The sequence below is a fragment of the Adiantum capillus-veneris genome, chromosome 9 (genome assembly GCF_014529385.1).
Source record: "Adiantum capillus-veneris isolate H3 chromosome 9, ASM1452938v2, whole genome shotgun sequence".
In the NCBI taxonomy this organism is placed as follows: domain Eukaryota; kingdom Viridiplantae; phylum Streptophyta; class Polypodiopsida; order Polypodiales; family Pteridaceae; genus Adiantum; species Adiantum capillus-veneris.
The window spans coordinates 116,366,551-116,378,888 of record NC_140939.1 but is presented as its reverse complement, the minus strand read 5'-3'; the positions used below and the strand labels follow the sequence as shown (position 1 = coordinate 116,378,888).

General features: G+C 40.7%; 3 protein-coding genes across 3 annotated transcripts; all 3 read right to left on the bottom strand.

Moving 5' to 3' along the window:
• Positions 1-428: 428 nt before the first annotated feature.
• On the bottom strand, positions 429-1,695 carry LOC147451041 (uncharacterized). The gene is made up of 5 exons (XM_086520571.1): positions 1,638-1,695; positions 1,471-1,543; positions 759-828; positions 585-657; positions 429-496 (listed from the first exon to the last, which is right to left on the bottom strand). Exons 1-5 carry the CDS (start codon positions 1,693-1,695, stop codon positions 429-431), a joined length of 342 nt encoding a protein of 113 aa, XP_086376697.1.
• Positions 1,696-2,352: 657 nt separating this feature from the next.
• Positions 2,353-3,429, bottom strand: LOC147451040 (ATP-dependent DNA helicase PIF1-like). The gene has a single exon (XM_086520570.1). It carries the CDS (start codon positions 3,427-3,429, stop codon positions 2,353-2,355), a length of 1,077 nt encoding a protein of 358 aa, XP_086376696.1.
• Positions 3,430-9,586: 6,157 nt separating this feature from the next.
• On the bottom strand, positions 9,587-11,635 carry LOC147451039 (uncharacterized). Its single transcript, XM_086520569.1, has one exon. The coding sequence runs from the start codon at positions 11,633-11,635 to the stop codon at positions 9,587-9,589; it is 2,049 nt and encodes a 682-aa protein (XP_086376695.1).
• Between the last annotated feature and the right edge of the window lie 703 nt (positions 11,636-12,338).

The following is a 12,338-nucleotide window of genomic DNA, read 5'->3' as shown; positions in this document are numbered from 1 at the left end:
CATTAGCAATTCACAAATCTCTCTCTCTCTCTCTCTCTCTCTCTCTCTCTCTCTCTCTCTCTCTCTCACACACACACACACACACACACACACACACACATTAACCTATGTAGTAGATAAAAACCCACTTCAATAAGCCAACATCGGGGCTTCAATAAAAAAATATGGTACTTTGAATGCATAAACAATGGATCAAAGTGTTTGATCATCTAGAGAAGTTGAGCCTATGACACACTCTACTTGGAACTCTCAAGATCCAAGGTCCAACACGTCGAACACTGCGACCGAGGCGTCAAGGTGATTCACCCAAAGAATAGATTCTAAACATCTATTCATTCACTCCATAGGGACCGTATGAAAAGTTACAATTGAGAGGACGTTGCATACCTAACTCTCGTCATCTATATCAAACTCTATGTGATAATAACCTACAACACTTCTAAAATATCGTGCTTCATATAATGCCAAAACAGAATGTCTGCAATAATATTGAAGCCTACAATCAATATAACAACCAACCATTTAGACATAAAAAGTAACAACACATTTAACGTCATATGGATTCAAGTTCAAGCTATACGCACCGAAGGATCTCAAAATCCTCGACAATACGAACAATATCCTCAGCATGTGCAGGACCCCTCCACAATGGAGAATCTAGAAAAAATGTTACACGTGTAAACATACAAAATAAAGGCCAAAAAGTTCTCATTCATGGGAAAAGTAAGTAGCATAGATAAGATTTTAGATTTACATACCTCTAATATAAGTAGGTACATCATTGAGGGTGTACGAAACCATGATGTGTCGTGCCATTCTTTATCTGCTCTAACAGAACAGATTTGGAAGTTTAAGAGGAACAAATATGAAATGGAATAAAAAAGACTTTGACGATCATGCCGTAGAGAATCATGTCCTTCTTTCTTTTGTTTTAGTGAAGCATTTAAGAGAGAGAGAGAGAGAGAGAGAGAGAGAGAGAGAGAGAGAGAGAGAGAGAGGAATGAAAGCAATTCAAAAGACTTTGAAATTTCACAACTTCACAAAGAGACAATACAAAACAGTTATTCAAAGTGTAGCCTTCAAGAGACCACATTAGGGATTCTATAAGTCCAAGGACCTATGTTGTATACATTTTGCAAGATACGGGGTGGTGTTCCAACTTGAGTAAATATCCTCAATCGATATGGTGTAGCACGGTCTCCAGCAACCCCCACCTGTTGTGCATTGACTGACCTCTCGTCACTCACAAACCAAATATTAACTTGAATTTGACGATGCTCGTGGTTCAAAGAAAAGGAAACATGGTAGTATCCAAGAACTTCCATGGACATATCTCTACCTAAGTATAGCATTTCATAAACACCTACGATGATAAACCTCGATGGGAGTGATCTCTGCAAAGGCATCCATGAATTATGTAGAGCAATAAAAGTTTAAAACTACAAATATACCATATATAAAATCTCTTACAATATAATATGAGTTTGATCAAATAAGATCACCAAAAACATAGCAGGAACTCTTCCCCTCCATTGCGGTGGATCTTCAATAGAGTAAGTCAGTGTATAAGCCAATCTTCTCAAGAAAATAATAGGTCAAGTTAATAAATAAACTAATTTAAAAAAGAAGATAAATACCTCGAATGAATTCAGTGATGTGACCCACTACATGGGAGGTACTGCATCGAGGATCCATTTGTGGGCAATACTTTGATCTAAGAGATATGAATAAAATTTAACATCAAGTGTGTCTGACTTTAAGTGAGAGCCACAATGTCAATTTGAACTTATTGTTATGAGCTCTCTAGTTGTAATACTTCCTTGAATACAATGTTTAGAGTGTAGTAACACTCTGCTTGAGTGTTTTCAGTATTGACAACAATCCTCATAGAAGTTGCACTTCGTACACGTGACATTGCAACATACAACTATCCATGAGAGAAGATCGATGATGCAAGATATAGACCAAGAATTCCAAGTGTTTGCCCTTGTGCTTTGTTGATAGTCATCCCAAAAGCAAGCCTGATTGGAAATTGACGACGCTTCATTTGAAATGGAAGCCCCTGATGGCTTCCAATAATAAAGTCAATCCTTGAAAGAAAAACTCTCTCTCCAATATTTGATCTTGTAACTATCTCTGCCTCAATTACCTTATGATGAAATTGCTTGCATATCAATCTAGTTCCGTTGCATAATCCACGTCTTGGATCCAAATTTCGCAGCAACATGATAGGAGCATTTTCTTTCAAGACTAAAGTATGAGGTGGAAAACCACCACCAAGAGTAAGGCTATTCAAATATTCAATTGTGTACAAGTGTGTGTTTTCCTCTGACATACAAATTGAATCTGCACTCAGATCTCTTTGCAATCTCCATGCATTCTTTGCAATGCATAGTCATTAATTAAATCCACCTCTTTATTCCGTGGAGCAAGTATTGCTCGATCTCTTAAAAAACTTGCATGATCTTGCAAATGACACAAATCTCCATATATAAAGCTTAGAAGATTTGCCAAACTATTTCCTGGAAGCATCATGTGCGAAGGTATTTTGATTCTGTCTAAGTCTCCTCCATCATCCATAACCCCATTGCCAATATCAAGCACCCAACGGGAAAAACTTTGTTGAAGTGAATTTGAACCGCAATCAACTATACACATATTTTTGGTAAGCCTCAGAACCTTCGTGTATTTCCATATGCGAGAATGACACAACAAAGCATTTACAATGTCTGTACGACTACCTTTTGGTACAACAGGTAGTATTTGTCGAAAGTCACCTCCAAGCAAAATGACTTTTCCACCAAACAAAGTATCTCGCTGCATAATATCTCTTAAAGTTCTGTCCACTGCTTCAAACGCATAGCGATGTGTCATGGGAGCTTCATCCCATATAAGTAAAGCTGCATTCCTTAGAAGTTCTGCCAGTTGACTATTTACCTTTATATTGCAAGTTGCTTCAGAGTGGAGCTCCAAAGGTATCTTAAACCTAGAATGAGCAGTTCTTCCATTACTCAAAAGTAAAGCTACAATACCCGAGGATGCACATGCAAGAGCAACTCTACAACTTCCTCGCACTCGTGAAAGAAGTGCATTATATAAGTAAGTTTTTCCTGAGCCACCAGGACCATCTAGGAAAAATACCTTCCCTGAATGTGTGTCAACAGCTTGTAGCACTTGGTGATAAGCATCTCGCTGATCCTCATTTAAGGAAGTCTCCATACAATCTGCTATACTACATTGTTCATCAACATTGAACATTGTTTCTTCAGCCATAGCACCATTTTCACTTAAGGATACCGATGTTGAGTCTATTGCAGGCAACATATAATCACAAAGTCTCTTGCCATGTTGTTGCAAAAAACATTCTATATGAAGTAAAGCTTGATTTTTTTCCACATCAAATCGCACACTTGCATCTAAAATACGCATCCTTAGGGCATAAACATAGTCCTCACAAAATTCAGTACTAAACCTGTCCCAAAGAGCAGCCGGATGAAGTGGCTCACAAAAGACTAATATGATTGCAAATAGTTGTCTCAACTACATTCCATTTTGAAAAAAAAGATGCCTCTTGGAGGCAAATTGACCATTCTTCATCATCTTGCAACAATCCTCTAGCTATACATTCCTCCTTGTATGTATCATAGATGTGACCATCATACATACGCAAGTCTTCAAAACACTTACATCCCTTGCAAATATTGAGAAGCATTCGTAGGTAATAAACCTCACCAGCAGTAGGGACAATATTATACATTCTGTTAGGAAATAAAACGTAGCTAAATAGATAATTGAGTAGATTACTTAATGGAGAGAGACAGATTTACATACACGAGATTATAGAGTAGAGAGAGAGAGAGAGAGAGAGAGAGTACACACGATATACGTGGTTCACCCAATGTGGGCTACGTCCACGGGAAAGCAGCCACTCAATGGCTTTAGTACTTCAAAACAAGAAGTAATTTACAAAGGGATTATACCCTTAATGGAGCTCCCGCCTTGCTTCACTCTCACCACCTCACACTCACCTTGTTGCATCAACTTCACACTATGAAATGTGTGTAGAAATGTCCTCCTTTTATAGGCCAAAAGGGTTGCCCTCTCTTATGAGAGACAGCCATGTGTAGCCGCCCTTGTGCGAATAAGTCCAAATCGAACCCTCCAAACCGCCCATGTGTGGCCGCCCTTGAGAAGACAAGTCCGCTTTTGAATTCGGCCACCGGCCACCGGCCATTGACTTCCGACCACCGGCCACCGACCATTGACTTCCGACCACCGGCCATTGACTACCGGCCACCGGCCAACCGACCGGTTGTTTTCCGACCACTTTCCGGCCGCCGTCCGGCCATAATATTCCGGCGAAAAAGAAAAAGTCTCGGGGGCCTCCGCCCCCGAGGCCTTTAAAGTTGCCCCTAATTCTTGTCCGTGAAAATTTTGGTTTCCGGTGAGTGATTTTCCTTCACGCACGATGGCTTCTCCTCATAATGGGGGCCTTACAAATGTGCGCTTTTACCACATAAAATTACAAGGGTAAATCAGGCTCCATACTTAACAATCTCCCACTTGGAGACTGATCTCCAAACCAAACCTGTGACTGCTTTCCATTCTGGCTTCTTATCCTTGAATGCCGATTGAAGATGAGCAAAAGCTCAACTTCTCCTTGTTGACCACCTTTGTAAACATGTCTGCAGGATTTTCACTTGTATGCACCTTTCCTAGCTTTAGTTGTCCCTCTTCCAAAAGAGTGCGTATGAAGTGATATCTCACCTCAATGTGCTTTGTCCTTGAATGAAAGGCTGAGTTCTTTGCAAGATGGATAGCGCTTTGGCTATCACTGTACAAGACACAATTGTCTTGTTTGAATCCAAGCTCTTCTAAGAATCTGTGAAGCCACAGAATTTCTTTGCTTGCCTCCGTCATTGCGACATACTCTGCTTCCGTGGTAGAAAGTGAAACCACTTTCTGCAGCTTTGAAGCCCAGCTTACTGCTGTGCCTCCAACCATGAACACATAGCCAGTAGTGCTCCTTCGAGTATCTTTGTCACCTGCCATATCTGCATCAGCATACCCTTCTAGAAAAATATCAGTTCCTCCAAAATACAAAGCATTTGTTGTTGTCTCTTTTAGATACCTAAGTATCCACTTCACAGCTTGCCAATGCTCTTTACCTGGGTTGTCCATGAACCTACTCACAACTCCCACTGCATGTGCAATGTCTGGCCTTGTCCAGACCATAGCATACATTAGAGAACCTACCGCTGCAGCATATGGAACTTTAGACATATAGGCTATCTCCTCTTGTGTCTTTGGACACATATCCTTCGTTAGTTTAAAATGACCAGCCAAAGGTGTAGAGACTGGTTTTTCATTTTGCATTGCAAACCTTTCTAGTACCTTCTTGATGTAATCTTCTTGAGATAGCTTTATTGTTTTCTTTGTCCTGTCCCTTGATATTTTCATACCAAGTATCCTCTTTGCAGCACCTAAATCTTTCATTGAAAAAGATTTGGACAGCTCCTCTTTTAGGTCTTTGATGTCCTGCATGTTAGCACTTGCAATCAACATGTCATCAACATACAACATTAGGATGATGAATTTCCCATCTCCCAAATTCTTCGTGTAGACGCAGTGATCCGAGTTGCATCTTGTGAATCCATGATCCAACATCCATCGATCAAACTTCAAGTACCATTGTCTTGATGCTTGCTTTAAACCATACAAGCTCTTCTTTAATCTGCAAACCATTTTCTCCTTACCTTTTACTTCATACCCCTTTGGTTGAAGCATGTAGATTTCCTCCTCTAAGTCACCGTGAGGGAATGCCGTATTTACATCCATTTGCTCGAGATTTAGATCATGAGCAGCCACAAGGCTTAAGACATGCCTAATTGAGTTCATTTTTACAACAGGAGAAAATATTTCATTGAAGTCAATACCTTTCTTTTGAGAAAAACCTTTTACCACAAGCCTAGACTTGTACCTTTTCTTCCCACCTTCTTCTTCCTTTATCTTGTACACCCATTCGTTTTGAAGTGCCCGTTTACCTTTAGGCAACTCAACTACCTCCCATGTTTGGTTGTGATATAGTGAGTCCATCTCCACTTGCATGCTCTTCGTCCATTCTTCTTTGGATTCATGTTGCATAGCTTCTTCATATGATTCCGGCTCTCCAGAATCTGAGATCAAGAGATGGTTGAAGGAAGGAACAAACCTTTCTGGAGGTCTACTTGCTCTTGTAGATCTTCGGGGAATAGGTTGAGGCTCCTCATTTGGTTGACGTTGTTGCACATTGTCACCGTTTGCAGTCCTTGAGTCTTCACCGTCCTCAAGCTCCATGTACTCATCACCTGTTTCTTTTGTTTGTTTTCTTTCCAAGTAATCTTTGTACATATTTTGTTCGTTAAAAATTACATCCCTACTCCTTAAGATTTTACCATCTTCAGGATTCCATAGGCGATACCCAAAGTCTCCTTCTCCATAGCCAATGAAGAAACACTTTTTGGACTTTGCATCTAACTTTGATCTTAGGCTTCTATCTATGTGCATGAAAGCCCCACACCCAAACACTTTGAGAAATGCATAATTCACCGGTTTACCTGTCCATGCCTCTTCTGGAACTCCCCCATCCAATGCCGTTGAGGGTGACCGATTGATTAAGTACACAGACGTACTTACAGCTTCTGCCCAAAGCTCAAGCGGTAGGCCTGCATGTAGCCGCATGCTTCGTGCTCGTTCCATGATTGTCCTGTTCATCCTTTCCGAAATCCCATTTTGTTGAGGTGTCCTTGGGCTTGTCCTTTGCCTCCGAATGCCATTGCTAGCACAAAAGCTTTCAAAAGCTTGGCTGCAATATTCGCCTCCATTGTCGGATCTGAGGCATTTAACCTTGGTACCTGTTTCATTCTCCACAAAGGCTTTCCACCTTTGAAATATGGAAAATACATCGGATTTATTCTTCATGACATAAACCCATGTTTTTCTAGTCGCATCGTCTATGAATGTTACATAGTACAATGAGTCACCAAGTGATGGTGTACTTGCAGGACCCCAAACATCAGAATGAACCAACTCAAGTTTTTTATTTTTTCTTTCATTTCCTGATTTTTGAAATTTTACCCTCTTTTGTTTACCATAAACACAATCTTCACAGAACTCTAAGTCCACTTCTTTCAAACCTGGTAGAAGCTTCTTTGTTTGAAGGATTTGCATTCCTTTGGCACTCATATGCCCAAGTCGGTAGTGCCACACCGCACTGTCAACTTCTGTAGTTGCTGCACAAGCTGAAGGTTGCATGCTAACAGCACACAAGTAAAGTGTACCGACTTTTTCACCCTTGGCAACCACCAAAGATCCCTTTGAGATCTTCCATCGTTTGTTTCCGAATGCAATGTTGTGACCTTCATCGTCCAATTGTCCTGTAGAGATCAAATTTTTGCGAAGAGAAGGAACATGCCTAACATCTTTAAGCTTCCATTCATTTCCGTTAGCAGTTTTGACAGAAACTGTACCTTTGCCGACAATCTCACAAGCTTCATCATCTCCCAAGTATACATACCCAAAATTACCTTTAGTGTAGTCTTGGAAATGTTGCTTGTGTGGTGTCGCATGGAATGAAGCCCTGGAATCTACTATCCAGGAATTAGACACATTGTCTAATGAGAGAATTAGAGCATCTTGCTCTACTTTACCTGCCACATTGGCCTCCGATGTTGGCTTGTTGTCTTGAGACTCTGTCTCCTTCTTCTTCTTGGACCAGCAATCCTTCTTGACGTGGCCTTTCTTGCCGCAGTTCCAACATTCAAGAACTGACTTTGTGCATGACTTGCTCCGCCTTGAGCGATCACGACCCTTTTGGTTTTTGAACCTCTCCTTAGGCCTTCCTCTTGTTTCCACTGATAGTGCAGCACTTGATGATTCTCCTGTGCTTCTCCTTCGCATTTCCTCGCTTAGGAGAACACCCACAACATCATCAAACTTAAGAGTATTTGTGCCAGAGATAGAATTACTTACAGCCATCACAAGGCTGTCCCAACTATCCGGTAGAGATGATAGTATAAGGAGAGCTCGTACTTCGTCATCGAAATTGGTTTTCACTGATCGAAGTTGACTTATGTTTGTGTTAAAGTCATTTAGGTGTTCTGCAACTGAACCATTCTCTGCCATCTTTAGATTGAACAAGCGCTTCATAAGAAATACCTTATTGGATGCCGATGGTTTCTCGTAGAAGTCGTCAAGTGACTTCATCAAGTCCTCCGTGGTCTTCATCTCCGAAACATTGAAGGCCACCGTTGACGCCAAGCTTAACCGGATTGTTCCCAGTGCCTTTCGATCAAGGACAATCCATGCTTCATCTGCCATTGTTGCGGGCTTCTTCGCAAGACCGCCTAGTGGCAAATAGAGGTCCTTCTGGTAGAGATAGTCTTCAATCTGCATCTTCCAATGTTGGTAGTTTTTGCCGTTGAACTTCTCAATCTTGAGCTTCCCTTCCTCCGCCATAACTCCCACTCAATTCAAGGAATCCTTTCCTTGAGATAATTTAGCTACGAGCAAACCTTGCTCTGATACCAGTTGTTAGGAAATAAGACGTAGCTAAATAGATAATTGAGTAGATTACTTAATGGAGAGAGACAGATTTACATACACGAGATTATAGAGTAGAGAGAGAGAGAGAGAGAGAGAGAGAGAGAGAGAGAGAGAGGGAGAGAGAGAGAGAGAGAGAGAGAGAGAGAGAGTACACACGATATACGTGGTTCACCCAATGTGGGCTACGTCCACGGGAAAGCAGCCACTCAATGGCTTTAGTACTTCAAAACAAGAAGTAATTTACAAAGGGATTATACCCTTAATGGAGCTCCCGCCTTGCTTCACTCTCACCACCTCACACTCACCTTGGTGCATCAACTTCACACTATGAAATGTGTGTAGAAATGTCCTCCTTTTATAGGCCAAAAGGGTTGCCCTCTCTTATGAGAGACAGCCATGTGTAGCCGCCCTTGTGCGAATAAGTCCAAATCGGACCCTCCAAACCGCCCATGTGTGGCCGCCCTTGAGAAGACAAGTCCGCTTTTGAATTCGGCCACCGGCCACCGGCCATTGACTTCCGACCACCGGCCACCGACCATTGACTTCCGACCACCGGCCATTGACTACCAGCCATCGGCCAACCGACCGGTTGTTTTCCGACCACTTTCCGGCCGCCGTCCGGCCATAATATTCCGGCGAAAAAGAATATTCCGGCGAAAAAAAAAGTCTCGGGGGCCTCCGCCCACGAGGCCTTTAAAGTTGCCCCTGATTCTTGTCCGTGTAAGTTTTGGTTTCCGGTGAGTGATTTTCCTTCACGCACGATGGCTTCTCCTCATAATGGGGGCCTTACAAATGTGCCCTTTTACCACATAAAATTACAAGGGTAAATCAGGCTCCATACTTAACACATTCTTCCAATAGAAACACCCTGTTGTCGTGGAGACCAGACCTTTTGACTTTTATTCCATACCCAACCATTTGGAAAGTCAGTATATGTGAAGCTATTTGCTTTAGGATAGTTTTGATTTGCAACAAACCATTCTGTTAAGGTAGTTTTTCTATTTTACTCATTATCTAGCAAATGTGATACATCATCACCATCTTTAAATGTAACCATATTCTGCAATGGAAGGTGTACTTGCAATCGTTGAATAGCTGGCCTTTCACTATGCATATCGAAGCCAAATATTCTCCATATAGCCTCAGATGCAGAAACATAACGCGCATTGAGATAACTCTTGATCTCATCAGTAGCTCCTTCACGGACAACAGTGGCTCGATCATGTCCCTTGTAGACATACTTATAAAGATATTTCACGGAAGTGATAGTTGAGAAAATCTCCACATTAATATGGGCTTGGTATCTTAGTGATAAGAGAGGGCTGTAAGGAACAACCCAACGATTATCTAAATTGTAATTTTTAGACGTAACAAACCTTCCATCATCTCTTCTCATATACACAGGATATCCACTTTCATTTACATTTGTAGACGTAGAAAATGTTCGTGGAAACTTGACTCTACACTTACCATCAACCATACATGGAGAACTTGGGTTCAAAGGACCACATGGCCCATGAACATTACAACGACTCACTACATCAAATAATTCTGGAAACACATTCTTGTCAGGGAGCTCTGCACAAACCAACTTGTCATAGTGTAGTGTATCTGTGGGTTTATATTCGGATGCAAGTATCAACCATATATGTGCATGAGGAAGACCTCTCTTCTGAAACTCAATCACTAAAACATGTCCAATCACCTCCCTAAATACGGCTTGCTTGATAAGTAAATGCATCATATCTTGGAACTTTTGATAAAACACTCGTATAGTCACATCAGGGCGGTCAACAACACTTTGTCCAGGTAGTAATACATCATCTATTTCCTTCCGTCGTGGATTACATGTGAATGTGATGAAGAGATCCGGTTTACCCCTACTACGAACAATTTCCATTGCATCTTGAAATAGTTGGCACATATATCTTGGACCTCCAATAAAAGACGAAGGCAAAACAATTCTACGGCCAACATTTTGACCTTCAGCCCTCTCTAAGCCATCTCTAGCCTCAACCATGTCAACCAATCCTTGGTACACTTTACCACAAAGTGTTTTTTGGTTATTTCGCATCCACAAAATCCGTGACTCCTCTAGAGTACTATAAGCATCCACGACATACTGTTGTAATAGCCTACCTCCTCGAAGAAGACACTCCACAGTATCATCTCTTATTTGTAAGAGAAAGACATAATATTGCTTTTGACTCAATTTTTTTCCATCGGTAGTCTGTAAATAAAGATGCCACCCATCCTCTCCACTTGGAAATAATAAAACATACAATAAAGACATGTAAGCTCGATGCATGCTGGAGATTCTTTTCAAACCCCCATGGTGAAAATTCAGTACAATGTCGCGATAGCCAATATTTCTATCATCCCCTTGTCCTGGCATAATTGCAGCAACTTCAGAACCCCTTGGAGCAAGATATTGCCAACCATCACAACGATGCTCCGCAATAACCATCCTCATATTGGGTACAATAGCATCTCCAGACAAAGAAGCAACAGATTGTAAAGCATTTGCATATGGATTTACTCTATGCATCATCACTTGTAAACACTCTAGAATACTACGATCTAAATTTGAAACATGATGCAATCTGTTGCTCAACTCATGTTCGGTATCAAAAAAATATAATCGTGCAAAGCGTGGGACTTCATTTTGTCCTTCGGTTGGCGCTAAAGAACCAATGCTATGATAGACAGAGCCGTGAACCTTAAAAGTGTATACACCTCTCCCACCATAATTAATAGTCTCATCGATATGGGCACCAAGAGACACAAATGCCAATGCATTATTATATCCTCGAATGTTTTGTAAGAACTGTCTACTTCTTGGTGTGGTTGAGCTCATCAAATATTTCAATTCATCTGGTGGCTCATTCAAAGGAAGTAATTGGACTTTTCCATCAGAGCAGCAATATTTACCCACAAATGTTTGGATAGTCTTTCCTTCATCCTTCCAGGCTTTTGCTCCATATTTGGAGCAAACATAATCTAAGCTTCCTAAGTTGTGCAACACACACTTTTTGGATAGTACTGGTGCCATAGACTTGTGATGTAAAAGGGGAGACATTGGATATTCAAAGCGGATGGACAAACAGTGCTTTTCTACTTTAGAATAGTTTCCCTCTACTATGTTCATTGTTGTCCTAACATTCGTGGATTCAGAGTTTCCTTCATATACATCATGCATGCTCTGCCTTTCATTGCACTCCAATAAAGTTCCAATAGTACTTTGTAGTGAATGCCTTGTTCTCTCTCGTGGTATTTGGCGCCTCGCCTTTCGCGATCATCACACAGTCGACTACGTTGTGCATGACCAGGTGATAATATACGTGGTTCAGATACCATCTATGAAATCAGGTGCAAATAGATCTCATATAAATACAATATACCTGATATAATTTGGATCTTTCACTAAAAGAAAATTCTTATGCATAATAAAAATCAATACAAACTGGGACATCTAATTATATCCTCTAACCTAAATACATTTGACACATTGATAGTAACATCTAATTATATCCTCTAACCTAAATACATTTGACACATTGATAGTGACTCAATTAAAAAGTACAGTTCGATGAAGATACAGCATAACATTACATATTTCTACCATAAGTAGGACTAAATACATTTGACACAAGGGCTTGAATCAATTAAAAAGAACACTTTGATGAAAATACAACAAAAAAAATTATATATTTCTACCATCAGTAGGATTAGTAGGATTAGTAGGATTAGGTTTT